The sequence below is a fragment of the Saccopteryx bilineata genome, chromosome 3 (genome assembly GCF_036850765.1).
Source record: "Saccopteryx bilineata isolate mSacBil1 chromosome 3, mSacBil1_pri_phased_curated, whole genome shotgun sequence".
Taxonomy (NCBI): domain Eukaryota; kingdom Metazoa; phylum Chordata; class Mammalia; order Chiroptera; family Emballonuridae; genus Saccopteryx; species Saccopteryx bilineata.
The window spans coordinates 155,695,859-155,717,413 of NC_089492.1; the positions used below are offsets into that span (position 1 = coordinate 155,695,859).

General features: G+C 37.4%; 1 protein-coding gene across 2 annotated transcripts in view; it reads right to left on the reverse strand.

The window, feature by feature from the left end:
- Nucleotides 1-21,555, reverse strand: part of MRPS9 (mitochondrial ribosomal protein S9) — a 64,554-nt gene that overhangs the window by 16,897 nt on the left and 26,102 nt on the right. Inside the window, exon 5 of one of the 2 annotated variants that reach the window (XM_066267867.1) lies at nucleotides 3,761-3,840. The exons of the other annotated variant lie outside the window; for it this stretch is intronic. Coding sequence (XP_066123964.1) covers nucleotides 3,761-3,840 — 80 coding nt within the window. The remainder of the gene's footprint in view (nucleotides 1-3,760; nucleotides 3,841-21,555) is intronic. 2 annotated transcript variants of the gene reach the window in all.

Sequence of the window (21,555 nt, forward strand, 5' to 3'; positions counted from 1 at the left end):
TAATAAAATAAGCCAATCTGAATATTTTTTTCTAAAAATTAAAGGTCCTGTACAAATTCAACCATGACTACCCAGGTTGCCAATACTTATGAACGTAGCCCACTCTCTCCTTCACCAGCTTGGCCAGCCTGACAAGGCTGCACTGCCATGGAGATAAGGAGCCTGACAGGCTGGTTCACCCAAGGGGCATGCCCCTGGCCCTATTCCTTCCGAGTCTTTCATCTCCGGGGGTCTCCAAACTTTTTACACAGGGGGCCAGTTCACTGTCCCTCAGACCATTGGAGGGCTGCCAAATACAGTGGTCCTCTCACTGACCACCAATGAAAGAGGTGCCCCTTCCAGAAGTGCAGTGGGGGCTGGATAAATGGCCTCAGGGGGCCACGGGCCGTAGTTTGGGGACGCCTGACAAGGCCATGCACAGCTCACTGTTCAATGGCATAGTGTTTTCTTTAGAACACACACATTCCTTTTTAAAAAGTATTCCCTTTCCATGTATCGATATTTCTGCTCAGCTGTTTGAGGAAACTTTGTTTATTCATTCTCTACTTATTCATTCTGCTCCTGAAACTCAAAATCTGACCTGAAAAGTATACAAGTTCTACTGGGTAACTGGCTATTAAAGAAATGGAAAGCCATCCATTTTGGGTAAAACAAAGAGACATAGAGCTCACTTCTCAGTAATCAAACATCTTTTGATAAACTCTTCAAAGCCTTTCATGTCTTTCCACTTCAACTATATTTTACTGCTTAAGAAATTAGTTGTTAGTATTGTTTTATACTTATTTCATTACATAAGTCCACCATATTTGCTATGGTATAAGTGGTTTGTTACTGACTTTCCCAGGAATTTGAAGAAGTACATCACTGTCCACAGGAAAATGGAGTTCTAACTCAGGTGGCTAAGGAACCTTCAGAATGTAACAGGTTTACAAAGTCTGAGATTCTGGGGGTCTTCACTTTACTCTTTCCTACACTACTTCATTTCTGGGCAGGACCAATAAATTGCTTCTTCCTTCTCATCTTAATCTTCCCTCAGAGATCTCCCTGCTTCTCCACAAAAATTAGATGGGCCAATTACAGGCCAATTGAAAAGTGCTCACTAAAGCATTATATATTATTCTTAACTGTGAGCTGCATTGGGACTATTTTTTATTAGTTGTTATTATGTCATATATAAGCTTAATATGCAAACAGTGACCAAATACTAAAAAGACTTGTCAAAGGAGACAAAAACGTTAACTGACATCAGAAACGTCTCCCAGCATCGCTGCAACTGTGCTCTAGAGCTGTTCTTTTGTCAAAAAGCTTGGCCGATGACTACCATGCCTCAGTTATTGCTGGTCAACGATATGGAGAAAACTGATGTGGATCAGTGTCTTTAACCCAGTCACACGGGAAGAAATTACATCAACAAAAAGAAATGGTAACAACAATCATTCATTTTCAAGTATTTAACATCCACCACAGTCTCTCTGGGGACCAATTCCCTTGCTGCAGTGGGAGGGCAGCAGTGGGTTCACTGTCACACAGAATGCAACAGCAGCCCCCACCACCGAGAGGAGGCAAAGGAGAGAGCAAACTCAGGAAGCAGTTTCAACTTTATCTTTTTACTTTATATGCAATGTTGACTTCAATCCAAAACCACTGTCGTAAGCCCAACAGTGAGCACTGAGTCACATGGTATTTCAAAATGCAAAAGGAGTCTAGGATGATGTTGGTTTGCATGATCTAAGGAATGAGACTGGTGTGACTATAGTTGTGATTAATAACAATTGTCTTACATGATGCTAAAATGATTGGCATATATTTAGGAAAACATCCTTTTCCCCATACATTTAATTACTTTAAAATTCTACAGAACACATTTTTTAAAATACAAGGTTTTATTAATTATCTGAATTAAAATGCTCAATTTAAACCTAGATACCTGTAACCCTACACATACTGTTCTGAGGAACAATAAAACAAATGCTAAACCCCATACAGACTGGGGAATCAAAACGCCCAGAACACCTGACCTAAATTACTATATTTAACTAAAACATAAAAGCCCAAAGAACTCTCCTATATGTAACAGATACTATATTATTCAAAAAGACCTTATTAATCAGATATAATTTGACTTTTCCATCAGAGTATACTAATATTTTACTCACTGAAAAACTGACCAGTTTCTTGAGCAATATCTTTTAAAAGACATCAACAAACTAAAAATAAAATTAGGCCTCTCCTATAATGTAATTTCTTCATTATGATGGAATGCAACAAAATATCTTGCCTTTGGCTTGCTCAGTTTCAGCCAAAACAAATGCAAATGGCTTGTTAGATGACAGCTGTTTGATAGGGCTCCTCCAAAAGACCTGCATGCTTTACTCTTTTCCGTGAAACTTGGGATGAAAGGCAGAAGGCAGGAAGAGAATTAATGTAGCATACAGTCTAAAGGCAATGCTACAACCGTGATTAAGTAGAAAAGTTAAAAGGCACAGATTTTCCACAGCTTCGCTGCGTGCAGCCCATCCGTGTAACAAGTTGACAGGCCTAGCGCATCAGCTCCATCATCCCCTCCGACAGCTAAAACGCAGCTCTGCATCCCTTTTCAGAGAAAATCTGCGTCTGTACCATGAAGCATTGTACATTATTTCTCCACACTGCGGGGGGCTTAAGTCCATATGGAACCTTCACAAATATTACCACAGATCAAACCGACGCATTCACAGGCAGATTTGACATAGCTATTTAAATGAACAGCAGGGGTCCCTAGGCAGCCCCGGGCTGTGCGGACAACCTCAGAGGAAAGCCTGAGCCACAGCTCCATCACTCAGCAAAGACACACTCTACATTCATCATTCAGTTCATTTCTGCCAGGGCAAGAAGCTCATTTGCCCAAGGTCAAGAAACAACGAAAGGAAGGTTCCCCCCACAAGAAATAAATGTACCTGACAAGTGGGGATCTTGTCCTTTTGGGTTTGTGGAGGACCAAAACATCAGACAGTGCTAAAACCAGAGGGAATGTGTGCATGGGATTTGAGCAACCTGAAATCTGACTGTGGATGGGAAACCCCAGTGAATATTTCTGTAACTTTAAAAAATCACAGTGAATAAAACTAAAACCTGACAAATTCAAAGAATAAAACGGGTTCTGTTACTTACAACTGGACATTAGCAGCCAGGGTTTCCTGCACAGTCACTCGAGGGAACTCCCAAATCTGCGCACTGTCAAACACTAGGGCTCTGAGACAACAACTCCCCAGGACACTCCACTGCAGCTGGAAATCAGTGTGGAATAAAAACTGTCTTAGCTCATTTTCCTAGACTGTCCAGACTCACACACTACATTAGCCTGTGAAAAGCAACAACTGTATCTGAATAACACAAAGTACAGTTAATTATCTGCCTCTCTCCCAAGGCACATACAGCCCCTGACTTGGTACACACTCGGCCCCTTCCCTGCTTCAACCTTCAATTGGACTGCACAGTCGCCACTGAGACTGAATTAAGCATCCATCTCCTAACATGATCTCAATTTGTCACTAAAAGCATTTTAAGGACAAATCATTCTGTTAAAAATTACATAATGTTTACCTTTAGAAAAATGAATTAATAAACTATAAAGCCTTTCCACTACTGTTTTACCTCTACAAGTCTTACTTTTGTCCATTATGAAACATACTATGTAAATTGTGAAGCTTGGCAAAATCTCTGGAATATCAGTTACTTAGCTTACAGTTCAAATTATTGATCATAAATGTAATATACTTACATGCATTAATGAATAATAAGACTGTTTGCCAGTATAAAAGAGAAAATGAAATGGACGGCCATCTTCTCCCCACTGGATAGCTAATAAAAAGCCAGAAAACAAAGATAAAAATATATACAGAGAAAGACTAAATATAATAGATGTATTAAATTGCAGTTATGCGATTCATTTATAATTGGTTAACTTTTAAAATAACAAAAAACATTAATATTTAGAATTTTAATATTTAGTTTAGCATGTTTAACATGTAAATATTTAGAATATTCAATACTCACTGACATAAAACAATGTTTGAATTTGAACAAATATTCCTAAATATCTCACCATGAGAATTTCTATAACCATTTTAAATGAACACACATAAAAATTCCCAATATCAACCTTTTAGGATAAAGAAATTTAGGTTTGGCTGTAAATACAATGTTTGATGACAAAAACCGATAAAGTCAATAACGTAATTCATTCAGAAAATTAGAAACAGGCACTGTGGATGGCTCCAAGGTCTCTGCCTCAGGTGCTAAGAAGAGCTCTTTTGCTGAGCAATGGAGCAATGCCCCAGATGGGCTGAGCATCACCCCCTAATGGGCTTGCTGGGTGGATCCTGGTCAACGTACAGGTGGGAGTTTGTCTCTTTGCCTTCCCTCCTCTCACTGAATAAAAAAAAAATGTGAGCTTTGAGAGGGCACAGTTCATTGTCTGTTCACAATTGCACCTCAAGTGCAAGACCAGAGCATGCCTGACACATAGAATGTGCTCAATAAATAGTTGTTACAACTCCCTAGTGGATATTTCTACCTAAATGTTCCACAAGCTAACGGGCAACTAAAACTAAATGTGTTCAGAAAGAAATGTATCAAAGAAGTATATTACAGAAACTAGATTTTTCCCCCATATTTCCAATGTACCATCACCCACCCATTTTGTAGATCTAATAAATTTAAGGGTCATCCTTGAATCTTCACCTGTCAAACACCAAGTTGTGTTTTTACTTTGCAGATTTCTTTCAGTTCCCTCCATTTCCACCATTTCTATTGCCACTGCCTAGTCCAGGCCACCTGTCTCTCACCTGAATGCCCATGGCAGCCTCCTGTCTAGTCCCTCATATAATCTCCCCACCACACAACAGTCAGCTGAGAAATCGGATGTCATCCTGCCATACCCACCACTGAAGCCTGGCCATTCTCCTAGTCCTAAAAGCAAGCGCTAGTTCTTGACATAAACTCAGTCTGATAGAGACCCTACTAACTCTCCAGCTTTTTTCACATTCTTCTCCACCAGCCATGAACTCCAATTATCTCCAGCTTAATTTTGTTCCTCAAACCATCCATGCTCTTCTGAGTGTGGATGAAAAAGGAGACACATACTGTATGTGAAAAGGCACGTATTATTTACAGCGACTTGAAGAAAGAACCATCAACCTCAGAAGAGGCAGCAGAAGATATGTTTAAGGCAAGTCACAGCTGATTTGAAAATTTCAAGAAGAGATCTGGCATCCACTCGGTGGTGAGGCATGGTGAAGCTGCAAGTGCTGACATTGTTAAGGCAGCTGAGGAGTACATCACATGTTTTGCTGCGCTTATCGCAAAGGATGGTTACATCCCTCAACAAGTGTTCAACTGTGACAGAACAGGATTGTTTCAGAAAAAAAAAAAAAAATGCCCCGGAGGACTTTCATCACCGCAGGGGAGAAGCTGCCAGGCCATAAACCCATGAATCCTTGCATTGTGTGCAAATATTAGCGGTGACTGTAAAGTCACTGCTAGTGAATCTTTCCGAAAATCCTCGAGCCTTTAAGACTCACAAGATTCTTAAAGAAAAACTGCAGGTTATGTGGCGCACCAATGCTAGGGCATGGGTTACGTGGCAGTTTTTTATTGAATGGGTAAATCTCGTCTTTGGTCTTGCAGTGAAGAAATATCTCCAAGAAACTCCTGATAAAAGCGTTACTAATCCTTGATAATGCTCCAGCCCACCCACCTGGTCTTGAAGATGACATTCTCGATGAGTTCAAATTCATGAAAGTCATCTATCTCCCAACCAATACGACTTCAATCTTGCAAACTATGGATCAGCAGGTCATTTCCAATTTTAAAACGCTTTACACAAAGAACTTGTTCCGCTGCTGCTTTGAGGTGACTGAGAATACAATTATAACCCTTCGAGAGTTTTGGAAAGATCACTACAACATCGTGATATGTTTACACATTAGTGACTTGGCAAGGCAAGAGGTTACAAGAAGAACCTTGAATTCGGCATGGAAAAAGTTATGGCCCGATGTTCTTGCAGACAGGGACTTTGAAAGATTCGAACCAGAGACCAAGACTGAGGTAGAAGTGTTGGAGGAGATTGTGTCCCTTGGAAAGTCGATGGGTCTGGAGGTAGATGAGGGTGATGTAAATGAGCTCGTCAAGGAACAAGAGGAGGAACTCTCAACTGAGGAGTTGGAGGAGCTACAGATAATGCAATGTAAGGAGCTTCTGCAAGAGATTAGTAGTGAGGAGGACGTAGAGTCAGAGGAAGTGATTTCTACAAGTGAAATTAAAGACATGCTGGCAATGTGGGAGAAGCTTTCAAGTTTCACTGAAATGAAACACCCAGAAAAAGTTTCAACTGGTCATGCTTCAGCACTTTTTAATGATACTTGTTTGTCACATTTCTGTAACATTTTAAAAGGCAGGCAAAAGCAAACCTCTTTGGATAGATTTTTACTCAAAAGTCCTGCAAGTGAAAGTGCCAAAAGTGCAGCCAAAAAGGCAAAAACAGGTGATGATTAAATGAAAGATATGTAATGTTAAGCTTAGGTTAAGTTTAAAGTTAAGAAAGTGCATTTTTTTTATAATTAAGTTTTAATGGTTTCATTTTAAGTAAAGAAAGTTTTGTTTAAAGTAAAGAAAATGCAGTTTTAGTTTACATTTAGTGTTAAGAAAGTGCAGCTTTAGTTTACATGTCTACAGTGCCTGCATCCCTTCCTCCCTCCCTCCTCCTGCGCCATTCACCTCCGTTAGCTGCACTCGTCTGTCTCCAAGGTAAGAATACAGTACTAAATAACACTTTTTTCTTTTATTTCATATATTTTGTTATGCACTGGTAAAGTATACATGTGTGTTTCTTAATTAAAAGCATGTCTTTTTCATAATTAAGGATGGTTTGGAGATGTTTCAGAGGGCTGGAACGGATTAAATCTATTTCAGTTATTTTAAATGGGATAAATTTGTTTGATATACGAGTCAACTGACTTATAAGCTCGGTTACGAAACAAATTAAACTCGTATCTCAAGGTACCACTGTACTAAACCTGACAGGCTCAGGGAAGGCCTGTGTGGTGGCCTTACAAACTAAGAGGCAGAAAGTAACCATGTAGGTTGGTCTTACATGGTTACTTTCTAACTAAAAGCGAGTCATGACCAGTAGACATGCTAGGGTGTGTCTTCCCTATAACAGACAATCTTTATCTTACTGAGCCTGCCTATTGTCTATGTGTATCTAGCTGAGACCTTTTGAATGTCAGGATAAATTTTTTTCAGGATCTCTCACAGCACCAGAGCAGAGACCACAAAACCCCTCCTTGTTATTGTTAATGTGTTCACTGTTAACTATTAACTATCCTATACTCACAAATGTAAAAGTAGTATGTGTCTGCTCTTTCTACCTTTTATCCAATCCCAGAGAATTCCCTTCTTTGCTTTCTCCTGCCTAATTTATCACCAGTGGATTTTATGTAACCCCTGACTCCTCCACTGCTTGTAATGTATAAAATAAGGTGCAAAGCTGCCATCCTCTGGAGTATTTTCTCAATCCTCTGAGGTTTTGCTTTTCCAGCTATTGTCGTAAGTCTGACTCAAATAACCTCATAAAAATTCTCTACAGGTTTAAATGTTTCTTACGTTGACATGAGCCATAACTCATGACATTCCTTCCAGCTGGAATCCTCTCCCCTCCCTCCGTCCACTTGTTTCAGCTGACTACTTTCTACTCAATTTCCAGTTCTCAACTTAAAAATTGACATCCTCCAAGAAACCTTCCTTTTACCCCTCAAAACACAAAACACCCCCAAGATTGGGATGGCGGCTGCCTTGAGCTCCTCCACCCTCTGTTTGTACATGCAATAATACCCATTTCTTTAATTACCTGCCTCATTTGCCTCTTCAGGGGAAGGTTCCTGTCCACACAGCAGTGCTGGGCTTATGGCCTGGTTTCTCATATTTGCTAAAGGATTAGGCTAACTGGATTAAAGGGGGGCAAATTTAATAGAAATTATTTAAAAACTATTTTAAAAGAAATTATGTTTCTGTGTTGACATCAGCCAGGGTAGTGGTGTGTCTGGGAAGTGGCAGAGGGAACTCTCTGGGACAGTGAAAATATTCTGTGCCCTGTTCTGGTGTTGGTTACATGGGGGAATGCAGAGGAAAAATTCATAAAGCCATACACTGAAGAACTGAATTTTATGTATGTAAATCATTACTCAATAAAAAGAAATGAACTCTCTTTTTAAATTATAATATAATTCATATAAGGATATAAATATTCATATGGGCTAGAACAATTCATGTGGGTTATAACAGTATAATTCAGTAACAACTAAAAGCATCAAAGTTACTTAAGATGCTAAGTACCTCCCAAAGATCCAGAATTATAAACATTGTAAAGTGATTCTTTAAGTCTTTGTTCTGAAAATGTGATTGTTTTAGATCCATTCCACTTTACTTAAATTTGAGGCCCTAAAATATTTTTAGAAAAGAAAATTATTTCAAAGTCATTCTCCACTGAATGAGATAATGAAGTACAGTTAAAATTACAGCATTTGAGGTATCTTAAACTACAGAAACAATGACTGCTGTTCAGTTGGGTCTGCATTACTGTTAGCTGATATTACAGTGTGTCCATCAAGTCATGGTGCACTTTTGACCAGTCACAGGAAAGCAACAAAAGACGACAGAAATGTGAAATCTGCACCAAATAAAAGGAAAACCCTCCCAGTTTCTGTAGGATGATGTGGCAGCATGTGTGCATGTGCAGATGATGATGTAACACTGTGTATACAGCGGAGCAGCCCATGGCCATGCCAGTCAAGATGTGGACGGTACAGAGGGAAGTTCAGTGTTCTGTGGCTCACTAAATTCAAATCCGGGACCAAAGTGCAACGTGAATATCGGTGCGTTTATAACGAAGCGCCACCACATAGGAATAACATTACTCAGTGGGATAAGCAGTTGAAGGAAACCGGCAGTTTGGTGGAGAAACCCTGTTCTAGTAGGCCATCAGTCAGTGACGAGCCTGTAGAAGCTATACTGTATAGCTACCTAAAGAGCCCTAAAAAATATGTGCATGAGCCCACATTGAACTGCACTAAATAGGTATGAAACTGGGAGAGTTTTCCCAGTATTTTGCCCAGCAAAGTGAGTCATTACCCACTGATTTTTGTTTTGTTTTGTTTTACAGAGACAGAAAGAAAGAGGAAGTCAGAGATAAGAAGCCTCAACTAGTAGTTGCAGCACTTTAGTTGTTCATTTATTGCTTCTCATAAGTGCCTTGATTGGGGCAGGGTCCTCAAGCCAGTGACCTTGGCATCATGTAGATCAGGGTAGTCAACCTTTTTATACCTACTGCCCACTTTTGTCTCTCTGTTAGTAGTAAAATTTTCTAACCGCCCACCGGTTCCACAGTAATGGTGATTTATTGAATATAAAGTAGGAAAGTAACTTTACTTTATAAAATTTATAAAGCAGAGTTACAGCAAGATAAAGCATATAATAATTACTTACCAAGTACTTTATGTCAGATTTTCATTGTTTGGCAGAATAAATCTTTATAAAACAACTTACTATAGTTAAACCTATCTTTTTATTTATACTTTGGTTGCTCTGCTACAGCCCACCATGAAAGCTGGAATGCCCACTAGTGGGCGGTAGGGACCAGGTTGACTACCACTGATGTACATGATCCCATGCTCAGGCTGGTGACACCACACTCAAGTCAAGGACCCCGAGCTCTAGCTGGGACATCGGGGTTTTGAACTGGGGCCCTTAGCATCCCAGGTGATGCTCTATCCACTGCACTACCACTGGTCAGGTCTATCCATTAGTTTTTTAAATACTATACTCTTTCTGTTGAAATACCACCTACAGAATATGCAAGTCATCGTTCTCTGAGAACTGGCATTACATATATGGGCCACTTTAAGTGAATACACTTAAAGAGACAATAAAAATGTCATAGCCTGACCAGGTGGTGGCCCATTGGATTGAGCATAGGACTGGGACACAGAGGACCCAGGTTCGAAACCCTACGGTCACTGGCTTGAGCGTGGGGTCATAGATATGACCCCATGGTTGCTGGCGTGAGCAAGGGATCATTTGCTTTGCTGTAGTCCCCCGCTTCAGCCCTCCCCTGGTGAAGGCACATATGAGAAAACAATCAATGAACAACTAAGGAGCTGCAACGAAGAATTGATGCTCCTCATCTCTCTCCCTTCCTGTCTGTTCCTATCTGTCCCTCTCTCTGTCTCTTTCTCTCTCTCTCTCTCTCTCTCTCTCACACACACCACACACACACACACACACACACACACACACACACACATTCACAGTAAATAGTGAAAAAAATCCTGATGGGTAGTTTAGCTTGAAAAAATAAAACAAGTTTATTTGCCGATGGCTTGTGGATGAATTAAATACTTCTCCAACATCAGTTTCATAGACTTTATAAAATCTTACATATTTTCCAATATTCATAACTTTACTATGCAATCAATTTTCACTGTATTGTTAACGCAGTCAGAAAGTGAGCAAGAAAGACAAACATGGTTGCAGATACAACTTTACATAGAGATTAGAGGGATTTTTGAATTGGGTTTCATTTCATGTGAGTGTGAGAGTGTCTGAGCATGTGTATACTTGATTTCAGAATGTACGCAAGTAAATGCATACTTTGTACATACATATACTTGATTTCATTCAACCTAATATGTCACAGATTTTAAGATACCCCATTATGCATCTTTTACAAAGAAAAAAAGCTGATGCATACTTCATAGTTTACATTACTTGTATAATGAATCCTGTTGTCAAAGATGTTAAAATTTGAAAAATTGTGTCTTAGAACTTACAAAATATGGCCTAAACATATGTTGACACAAAATACCCTATCAGGGGTCCCCAAACTTTTTACACAGGGAGCCAGTTCACTGTCCCTCAGACTGTTGGAGGGCCGCCACATTCAGTGCTCCTCTCACTGACCACCAATGAAAGAGGTGCCCCTTCCAGAAGTGCGGCAGGGAGCCGGATAAATGGCCTCAGGGGACCACATGCGGCCCGCTGGCCGTAGTCTGGGGACGCCTGCAACTTGATCTATTCTGCAACACTACCACCATTTAATTAAAATCAGCTTTTTGTTGATTTTGATACCTGGTCATCTAAGCTTCCTTTATTGTTTTTATTTCTTTTAAAAAACTTCTTGCTGATTGTCACACATTTATTTTTTTCAGATAAACTTTACAAGTTTCTCCTAAAAGTCCTATCTGGGCTTTGATTAAAATTATATAAAAATAGCTTGCAATATTTCCTTACACAAACATGAAATCATTTTCCAGCTATTTATATTTTTACTTGTGACTGACCTATTAAGTTTTATAATTTTCTATATAAATCTCATGTATTTTTTAAATTTTATTTGTATTTTAGCTTTTGTTGTTCTTGATAACTTCTTCAGTTATCTATGTTTTCTATAACATTAATTACATAAGTAATAAACTCTTTTATTATTGTTTAAGTAGACTATTTTTTAGAGCAGTCTCAGGTTCACAGCAAAACTGAGAGGAAGATACGCAGATTTCCAATCATTATCACTCAAAGTCCATGGTTACATTACGGTTCATTCTTGGTGTTGCCCATTCTATGGGTTTGGACACATATCTACCATTATAGTAAACAGTAGTTTCACTGCCCTAAAAATCCTCTGTGTTCCACCTATTCATTCCTCCCTACCTACCCAACTCCTGGTGACCAGTAACCTTTTTATTGTCTGCAGAGTTCTTTCTCAGAAAGTCATATAGTTGGAATCATACATGCAACCTTTTCAGGTTGTATTTTTTCACTTAACAATACACATTTAAGTTTCCTCTATGTCAGCGGTTCTAAACCTGTGGGTCGCGACCCCAGTGGGTCGCCTAAAGTCATCGGAAAACACATAATGCATATCAGGTATTTACATTCCGAATCATAACTGTAGCAAAATTACAGTTATGAAGTAGCCACCAAAATTATTTTTTGGTTTGGGGTCACCGCAACATGAGGAACTATACTGCGGGGTCACGGCATTAGAAAGGCTGAGAACCGCTGCTCTATGTCTTTCCATGGCTTGATAGCTCATTAGGGCTGAACAATATTCCATTACATATTTGAATATATCAGTTTAATTATCAACTCACCAGTTACAGGGCATCTTCTAGGTTTTGACACATATGAATAAAGCTGCTATAAACATATGTCAGGTTTATGTGAAGAAATATTTCCAACTCCTCTGGGCAAAGAGCACACTGCTGGATTGTATGGTAAAAATGTTCAGTTCTGTAAAACTGCCAAACTATCTCCCAAAGTAGCTACACTATTGTGCATTCCCACCAACAATGTATTCATTCCTATTGTTACAAAACCTTACAATAATTGGTGGTGTCCGTATTTGAAGTTTGGCCACTCTACGGGGTGTGTAGTGGTATATTGCTATTGCTTTAATTTGGATTTCCCTGATGTGGAGCATCTTTTCATATGTATATACAGCCTCTCTAGTCAGGTGTCTGTTAAAAGGGTCTTTGGCCCATTTCTAAATTGTGTTGTTTTCTACTGTTGAGTTTCAAGAGTTGTATATTTTGGATAATGGTCTTTTACCAGAGACTTCTTTTCCCAAGAACTTTATTTTTACCACTCTGTGGCTTATCTTTTCATAGTCTTGACATTGTCTTTTGCAGAACAGAACTTTTTTATTTTAAGGAAATCATCTTATCAATTCTATTTTTTATGGATCATGCCTTTGATGTTATATCTAAAAAGCCATGATCAAACTCATCGGCTTCTAAGTTATTAATTAGTGATTAAATTTCTTTAATGGGTATAGGTCTATTCAAATTATCTCTTATTCTCATGTAAGTTTTGGTACATTTGTGTATGGTGTTTTTCAAGGAGCTGATCCATTTCATCTAGGCTATTAAATCTGTGGGCACAGCGCTGTTCCCAGTAGCCTTGGTTCTCCCTTTACTGTCCATGGCATATGCAGCAGGGTTGCCTCTTTCATTTCTGATGTTAGTAATGTATATCCTCTCTCCTTATTTTTTTATTTTTAACTTTTTTAGTTAGCCTGGCTAGAGACTTCTAGATTTTACTGATATTTTCAAAGAACCAGCTTTTGGTTTTGTTGATTTTCTCCAATGATTTCCTGCTTTAAATTTCACTGATTTCTGCTCTAATTTTTATTACTTCTTTTCTTCTGCTTACTTTGAATGTAATTTGCTCTATTCTAGTTTCCTAAGATAGAAGCTTCAACGATTAATTTTAGATCTCTCATCTCTTGTAATATATGCATTCAATACTATAAATTTCCCTCCAAATACTGCTTTTGCTCACTCCTCTTCTAGAGGTTAAGTATTAGAATTTTCTCACCAAAGGCAAGGCAGAGTCCATTGTTCTGGACTCCTGTAGTACACTTACATATCTATACCTACTGAAATATGAGATTTTTTACATGTTTTTAAAAGCACAAGTATTTTTAACCTATGTTTATACTATATATTTGCTATAAACTGAGTATCTGTGTCTTTCCCAAAACTCATATATTGAAGCCTAATCCCCAGAGTGCTGGTATTTGCATGTGAGATCTTTGGGAGCTAATTAAGGTTTTGCCCTCTTGAATAGGATTAGTGCTCTCATAAAAGGAATCCCAAAGAGATTCCTGGTCCTTCTACCACATGAGGACACAGGAGAAGACTTAGCTGTCTATGAACCAAGAAGCAGGCACTCACCAGACACTGAATCCCAAAGTAAGTAGAAAGAAGGTAATAATAAAGATTGAAGGGGAAACAATTAAAAAGATCAATGAAACAAAAAGCTGATTCTCTGCAAGAATAGACAAACCTCTAGCAATACTCGCCAAGCAAAAGAGAGAGCCCAAATAAATAAAATCAGAAATAAAAGAGATTATAGTTGACTCCACAGAAATACAAAAGATCATTAACGAATACTAAGAATCATTATATGCCAAAAAATTGGACAATCTAGAAGAAATGGAAAATTTCTAGAAACATACAATCTTTCAAGACTAAGTCAACAAGAAAATGGTATTATGAACAGACATATGACTAGCAACTAAATTAAAGCAGAAATCAAAACTAAATTGAAGCAAAGTTCATCAAAAAACTCCTAACAATTAGAAAAGTCCAGGACGAAATGCTTTCACAGGTGAATTCTACCATTCAAAAATGATAAATACCTATCTTTCTCAAACTATTTCAAAAAATTGAAGAGGAAGGAACTTTTCCAAACTCATACTCTGAAGTTGACATTATCCAGATACCCAAACCAGACAGACACTACAAAAAAAAAAAAAAAAAAAAAAAGAATTATAGGCCAATTTCTCTGATAAACACAGATGTAAAAATTCTCAACAAAATACTACTAAACCAAATTCACTAATATTAAAAGATCATACTCCATGATCAAATGGGATATTTATCAATGGAGGCAAAAATGGTTCAAAACCTACAAAACAATTTATGTGATTCATAACATCAACAAATCCAAGGGTAAAAACCTATGATCATCTCAACAAATGCAGAAAAGAATTTGACAAACTTCAACATTCATTTATGATAAAAACTCAACAAAGTGAATATAAAAGAAACTTATTTCAAAATGATAAAGCCCACAGCTAACATCATACTCAATGCTGAAAAGATGAATGCTTTTTTTCTAAGATCTGAAACAAGACAAGGATACCCATTCTCACTACTATTATCCAACATAATAGGGGACTACTTGCCAAAGCTAACAGACAAGAAAAAAAAGTAAAAGACATCCAAACTGGAAAGAAGTAGAAGTATCACTATTTGCAGATTACATACTATATAGAGAATTTTAAAGATTCCACCAAAGAACTGTTAAAATAAATACAATAAAGTGGCAGGATACATAATTAATACATAGAAATCCATCATGTTTCTACACACTAATAATAATCATAAAAAGAAATTAAGAAAACAATCCCATTTATAAGTATATCAAAAAGAATAAAATACCTAGGAATAAATTTAACCAAGGAGATGAAAGACCTGTACTCTGAAAACTGTAAGACACTGAAGAGAGAGAAATTGAAGAGGGCACAAATAAATGGAAGGATATACCATGCTCTTAGAAAGTATTATTTTCATTAAAACAACCATACTGCATAAAGTAATCTACAGATTCAATGCAATCCCTATCAAAATACCAGTGGCATTCCTTTCAAAACTAGAATAATCCTAAAATTTATACGATTTACAAAAAAACACAAATAGCCCAAACAATCTTGACAAGGAAGAACAAAGTTGAAATAAACCCTTGCCAATGTAATCAACCGATCTAAGACAAAGAGGGAAAAATACACAATGGAGAAATGATGGTCTCTTAAACAAGTGAAACTGGGACTACTGAACATATGTAAAAAAATAAAATAGGACCAATCTCTTAAACTATATATAAAAATAGATTCAAAATAAATTAAAGTCTTAAATGTAAGACCCGAAACCACACAACTCCCAGAAAAAAACATAGGTAAAAAATTATTTAACATCAGTCTTAATAATATCTCTTTGGGTATGTCTCCTCAGGCAATGAAAATAAAAGCAAAAATAAACACATGAGACTTCAACAAACTAAAAAGCATCTATATAGTGAGGGATACTATCAACAAAACCAAAAGAAGCCTGACCAGGTGGTGGTGGCGCAGTGGATAGTGTTGGACTGGAACTCAAAGGACCCAGGTTTGAAAACCGAGGTTGTCAGCATGAACTCAGGCTCACCAGCTTGAGCACAAGATTGATGGTTTGAGTGTGGGATCATAGACATAACCCCATGGTCGCTGGCTTGAGCCCAAGCCCAAGATTGCTGGCATAAGCAGGGGTCCCTCACTATGCTGGAGCCCCCCCCCCCCACTCCTGTCAAGGCACATGAGAAAGCAATCAATAAACAACTAAGGAGCTGCAACTCTGAGTTGATGCTTCTCATCTCTTTCCTTTCCTGTCTGTCTGTCCCTACCTGTCCCTGTTTGTCTGTCTCTGTCAAAAACAACAAACCACCAAAAGAAAACCTACTGAATAGGAGAATATATTTGTAAATGATATATTCAATAAGCAGTTGAGACTCAGTTGTTCATATGGAAAATAATACAATAATTTATAAAAATATAAGAATAAAGTTCATTTGCATACTCACAACTATAACCCTACTTTTGTCCAGCCCTGTACTATTGACTATTTTCTCCTTCCTGTTTTTCTCCCAGCCCTCTTCCTACCTCCCCTTCGGCAAGCATCAGTTTATTCTTTGTTTTTATGAATCTGTTTTTGTTTTGTTTGGATTTAAAAAAAAATCCACAATTAAGTGAAATCATGTGTTATTTGCCTGTCGGTTAAATAAGTTTGTAAATATGATATATGTTTGCTCACTTATAGTTTTCATTGGGTGTGGGGGACAGGCTGTAAGCCAGCAAAGTCATTAGAGCCTAAGGCTTAGTTTTTAAGACTAAGCCTTTCCCACCCTTTTAATACTAACATCTTTTCAAAACTAAGTTTTTTCCCACACCCCTGACTGTTGCATGATGTAGGGTGATACACTCTTATGAGGAATCCCATTATGCCTCAGATAAGTGGCTTTGTATCAGGAACTTCCTTATTTGTATATTGGCTTAAAGGTTTTAATTTCTATGATAAAATAAGGGAGACTGGGGCTCTCTCTCTCTCTCTCTCTCTCTCTCAGTTCCTGAAATTAGCATTACAGAGGAGAGGCAGCCAAAATGGTGGAGTGCAGAAGGAGAAGCCAGTTTGTGCAGTTTGTGTAGAGAGAAGAAGATGGGTGTTGGGCAGATAAAATGTATTATGCTCACTTTGTTAAAGATAACACGAGGAGGCCCTCGCCCAGGTGATATTAATGTGTGTTGGGGTGGGCTAAAGCAGGCAGAATCCTTGTAGCCTGGGGCTTGGTTTTGGGATTAAGCCTCTCCTACCCTTTTTGATGTAGGGCGGTACAATCCTATCATGCCTCAGAGGGTGACTTTGTATTAGAGACTTCCCTGTTTTGTATATTGGATTAAGGGTTTGGATTTCTACACTATAAAATGGGGACGGAATGAGAGTTTGTGCTCTTGGTTCCTGGGATGATTAGCATGAGAGCAGAGAGGAGAGCAGAAGGAGGCCACGTGGAGTAGGCCAGGAGAAGCAGCCAAGATGGTGGAGTACTGAGTGAGATGCCAGTTTGTGTAGAGTTTGTATCTGGGATAAGGAAGGAGATGGGGAACTGAGGAGAATAAGGCTGGTGAGCTAGAAACCTTTGATTCTAGGAAATTCGGATAAGTCAGTGGCTTTGTGAGCACTGAATGTGATTGGGTTTTGGAGCCCAGTGTGTGTTTTTACTTGCCTGCCAGGTGTGCAAGCTAGGATTAAAGACATGGCCCACCAGTTTGTGCTCCGTTGTTTCTTTACCGACTGTCCGAATCCAATGCGAACCTGCATGGGCCAGAAGGCTGCTGTGATAGTGGCCCTGGCCTTGCCTTCTGGCTTTACAATGGGGAACAGAGGTGAATAAGGCTGGTGAGGTAGAAACCTTTGATTCTAGGAAACTTGGTAAGTCAGTGGCTCTGGGAGCCTTGGATAGAAAGGGAATTGTCCCACTGTGTGTATTTCTCGACTGCTGGGTGCGAGCTAGGATTAAATGTAATGGCCCACCAGTTCTTGGCTCCGTTGTTTCATTACCATCTATCCAAATCAAATTCGAACCTACACAGGCCAGGTAGCTGTGATGGTGGCCATGGCTACAGGCCTTACATTTGCCTTTCTCTGTCTAGCTTATTCTATTTAGCATAATACTCGCTGGGTCCATCCATGTTGTTGCAAATGGCAGGATTTGATTCTTTTTTTTAATTGCTGAATAATACTGCATTGTATACATATCTACACCAATCCTTCTTTATCCATTCATTATACACTACATCTTCTTTATTCATTCATCTATCGATGGACCTATGTTGCTTCCATATCTTGGCTATTTTAATGCTGCAATGAACACAGTAGTGCACATATCTTTTTGAATTAGTGTTTTCACTTCTATGGGTAAATACCTAGAAGTACTGCTGAGTCTTATGCAGATTTAGTTTTTCAAAGACTGTTTTCCACAGGGCTACACTCATTTGCAGTCATATCAATAGTGCACAAGGGTTCCTTTTTCTGCATATCCTTGCAAGCACTTGCTATTCTGAGAACTCTTTCATGACAACCATTCTGACAGGTGCAAGATGGTATTTCACTGCAGTTTTGATGTGTATTTCCTTGATGATTAGTGATGTTGAGCATCTCTTCATATGTCTATTGGCCATCTGTATTATCTTTTTTGGAGAAATGTCTCTTCACGTCATCTGCGCAATACTTAATCAGATTATTTTTTGTTATCAAGTTGTATGAGTACCTTATACATGGTGGGACAAAAGTAGGGTTACAGTTGTAAGTATGCAAAAGAGTTTATTCTTTCATTCTTTATTAATTATTATATTATTTTCCATATGAACAACTGTAACCCTACTTTTGCCCCATCTATATTTATAAATAGTCTGTAATCTCAATTTTGTTCCTCTTTAACCCAACAGTTTTACGGTTCTGCTAACTTTAATCTATATAATACTTACTTTTTGCAATTTGTTAGGTTTTCACTATTACATATACCATGGTATTTTTATTAATTTTCCAATGGCTTTTCCATTGGCATCTGCATATCAAATGTATTCTTTGCACTTGTATCTGTAGCTGTAAAATCATGCTGTGTTATTCAAATTCTTTAGAAACTAGTTAACATCTTTTGCTTTAAACATTTCAATGTTAGATGCTTGGTGCAAAAAGGTTCATGGTCATCTAATTCACTTAACAGATATTAGGTTTTATCAATATAAACTAACATTCTTGTATCATCAAACCATTCCCCAATCTCTCTGAATTCCATTTTGTCTAGTATTAGGGGCCACTTCTTGCTTCTGTCATCAATCTGTATATACATATATCTCTATTTTTCCTAATATTTTTATCACTTAAACAGAATTTTTACTTTCACTCAATCTGAAATGTTTCATCTTTTAATCAGAGAAGCAACAGCACATTGCTTCAATGAAAACTATCTTTAATGTTTTAGACTCAAAGGCAAGTTATTTTTAAAAGTCTGTTAAACTTTAGTGTATTGAGAGGAAAAGCCTGTAGAGATACAAAAATATTCCGCATTCAGATTTTTTAGGAAGTTTAAGTTCTTACATAAAGAAATCAACACACACACAAAAAACCTCTGATAATGCAACAGGATAGGATTATGTAAAAAAAAAAAAGGAATAGATATATATGCAAAAAAAAGCACTTCTAGGGTTACAGCAAAAGAACAATGAATAAGTATAAATTTATATTTTGAGTGTTTTTAAGAAATAATATCTTGCTTTAATACATTTTAAATTAACCCACAACTACCACCAACTCAAACTAAATAAGAGGTTTCAAATGTAAATGAGAAAATAGTAAATATATTATTTCCTGAAAAACTTAAACCTTTTGTATGTTTTACTTAAGATTTTATTTATGATTTAAAAATCAAAGTCTTAGAAAAGCCAAATCCGACAATGGATTACAAACAACAGCTGATGCCAACCCTCTTGGGCCTAGAAATAACACAACTGAAAATTGGAGGCAGACAATACCAATCCTAGACTTAACCAGCTTTAAAAAAACACACCCAAACACAGAGACATAATGGGAAGACAGAGAAGTGCAATCCAAATGAATCAACAAGAGAAACCTCCAGAAAAATGAACTGAGTGATATGAAAATAACCAAACTACCAGATGCAGAGTTTAAAATAATGATTATAGAATGCTGAAAGATCTTAGAACAACAACAAAGGACATAATGAGCACATAAACAAAGCGATTACAAGCATCAAAAAGGATATTGAAATAATAAAGAAGAACCAGTCGGAAATGACAAATACAATATCAGAAATGAAGACTACACTAGAAGCAATTAATAGCAGGCTAGATGAAGCAGAGAATTGAATCAGCAATGTAGAAGACAAGATAAACGAAAACACAGAAGCAGAGCAGCAAAAAGAAAAGAGGCTGAAAAAATCTGAGAAAACTCTGAGAACTCTGTGACAACTGAGAGAGAAACAACATCCGCATCATATGGGTTCCTGAAGAAGAAAAAGAACAAGGGATAGAGACCTTGTTCAATTAAATCATAGCTGAAAATTTCCCTAAATTGATGCAGAAAGTCACACAGTTCAAGAGACACAGAGAATTCCATTAAAAAGAAACCCAAAGAAGTCTACACCAAGACACATCATAATTAAAATACCAAACCTAAGAGATAAAGAGAAAATATTAAAAGCTGCTAGAGAAAAAAAGGTTATCACCTACAAAGAAGCCCCCATAAGGATGACATCTGACTTCTCAACAGAAACACTTGAGGCCCAAAGGGAATGGCAAGAAATATTAAAAGTAATGGAGAACAAGAGCCTACAACCAAGACTTCTTTATCCAGCAAGGCTATAGTTTAAAATTGAAGGAGAAATAAAAAGCTTCCCAGACCAAAAAAAACCCAAAAACAAAAAACTCAAGGAATTCATTACAACCAAACCAATGCTGCAAGAAATGTTAAGGGGCCTGTTGTAAACAGAACAAAAAGGGAAAGAATATAGTAAAAGAGGAATAAAGCTTTAAAGAATAGAATGGCAATAACAACTATATATAAATAATAACCTTAAATGTAAATGGATTAAATGAGCCAATCAAAAGACATAGCGTAGCTGCATGGATTAAAAAAACAGAACCTATACATATGCTGTCTACAAGAGACACACCACAAAACAAAAGATACACAAAGACTGAAGGTAAAAGGATAAAAAAAAATATTTCATGCAAATGGAAATGAAGAAAAGGCCAGGGTAGCAATACTTATATCAGACAAAATGGACTTTAAAACAAAGGCTATAGTAAGAGATAAAGAAGGTCACTACATAATGATAAAAGGAGCAATCCAACAGAAAGATATAACCATTATAAATATCTACGCACCTAATATAGGAGTATCTAAATATATAAAGCAGACTTTGATGGATATAAAGAGCAAGATCAACGCAATACTATAATAGTAGGATATTTCAATACCCCACTAACATCACTAGATAGACCCTCAAGAAAGAAAATTAACAAAGAAACAGCAGAATTAAAAGACAAACTAAATCAATTCAATTTAATAAATATCTTCAGAACGTTTCAACCTAAAGCAGCAGAATATAAATTCTTTCCAAGTGCTCATGTTACATTCTCTAGGATAGACTACATGTTAGGGCACAAAAGCAGTCTCAACAAATTTAAGAAGACTGAAATCATATCAAGCACTTTCTCTGATCACAATGGCATAAAACTAGAAATCAACCACAACAGAAAAACGCAAAATTCTCAAACACATGGAAACTAAATAGCAGGTTGTTAAATAACGAATGGATTAACAATGATATCAAAGAAGAAATAAA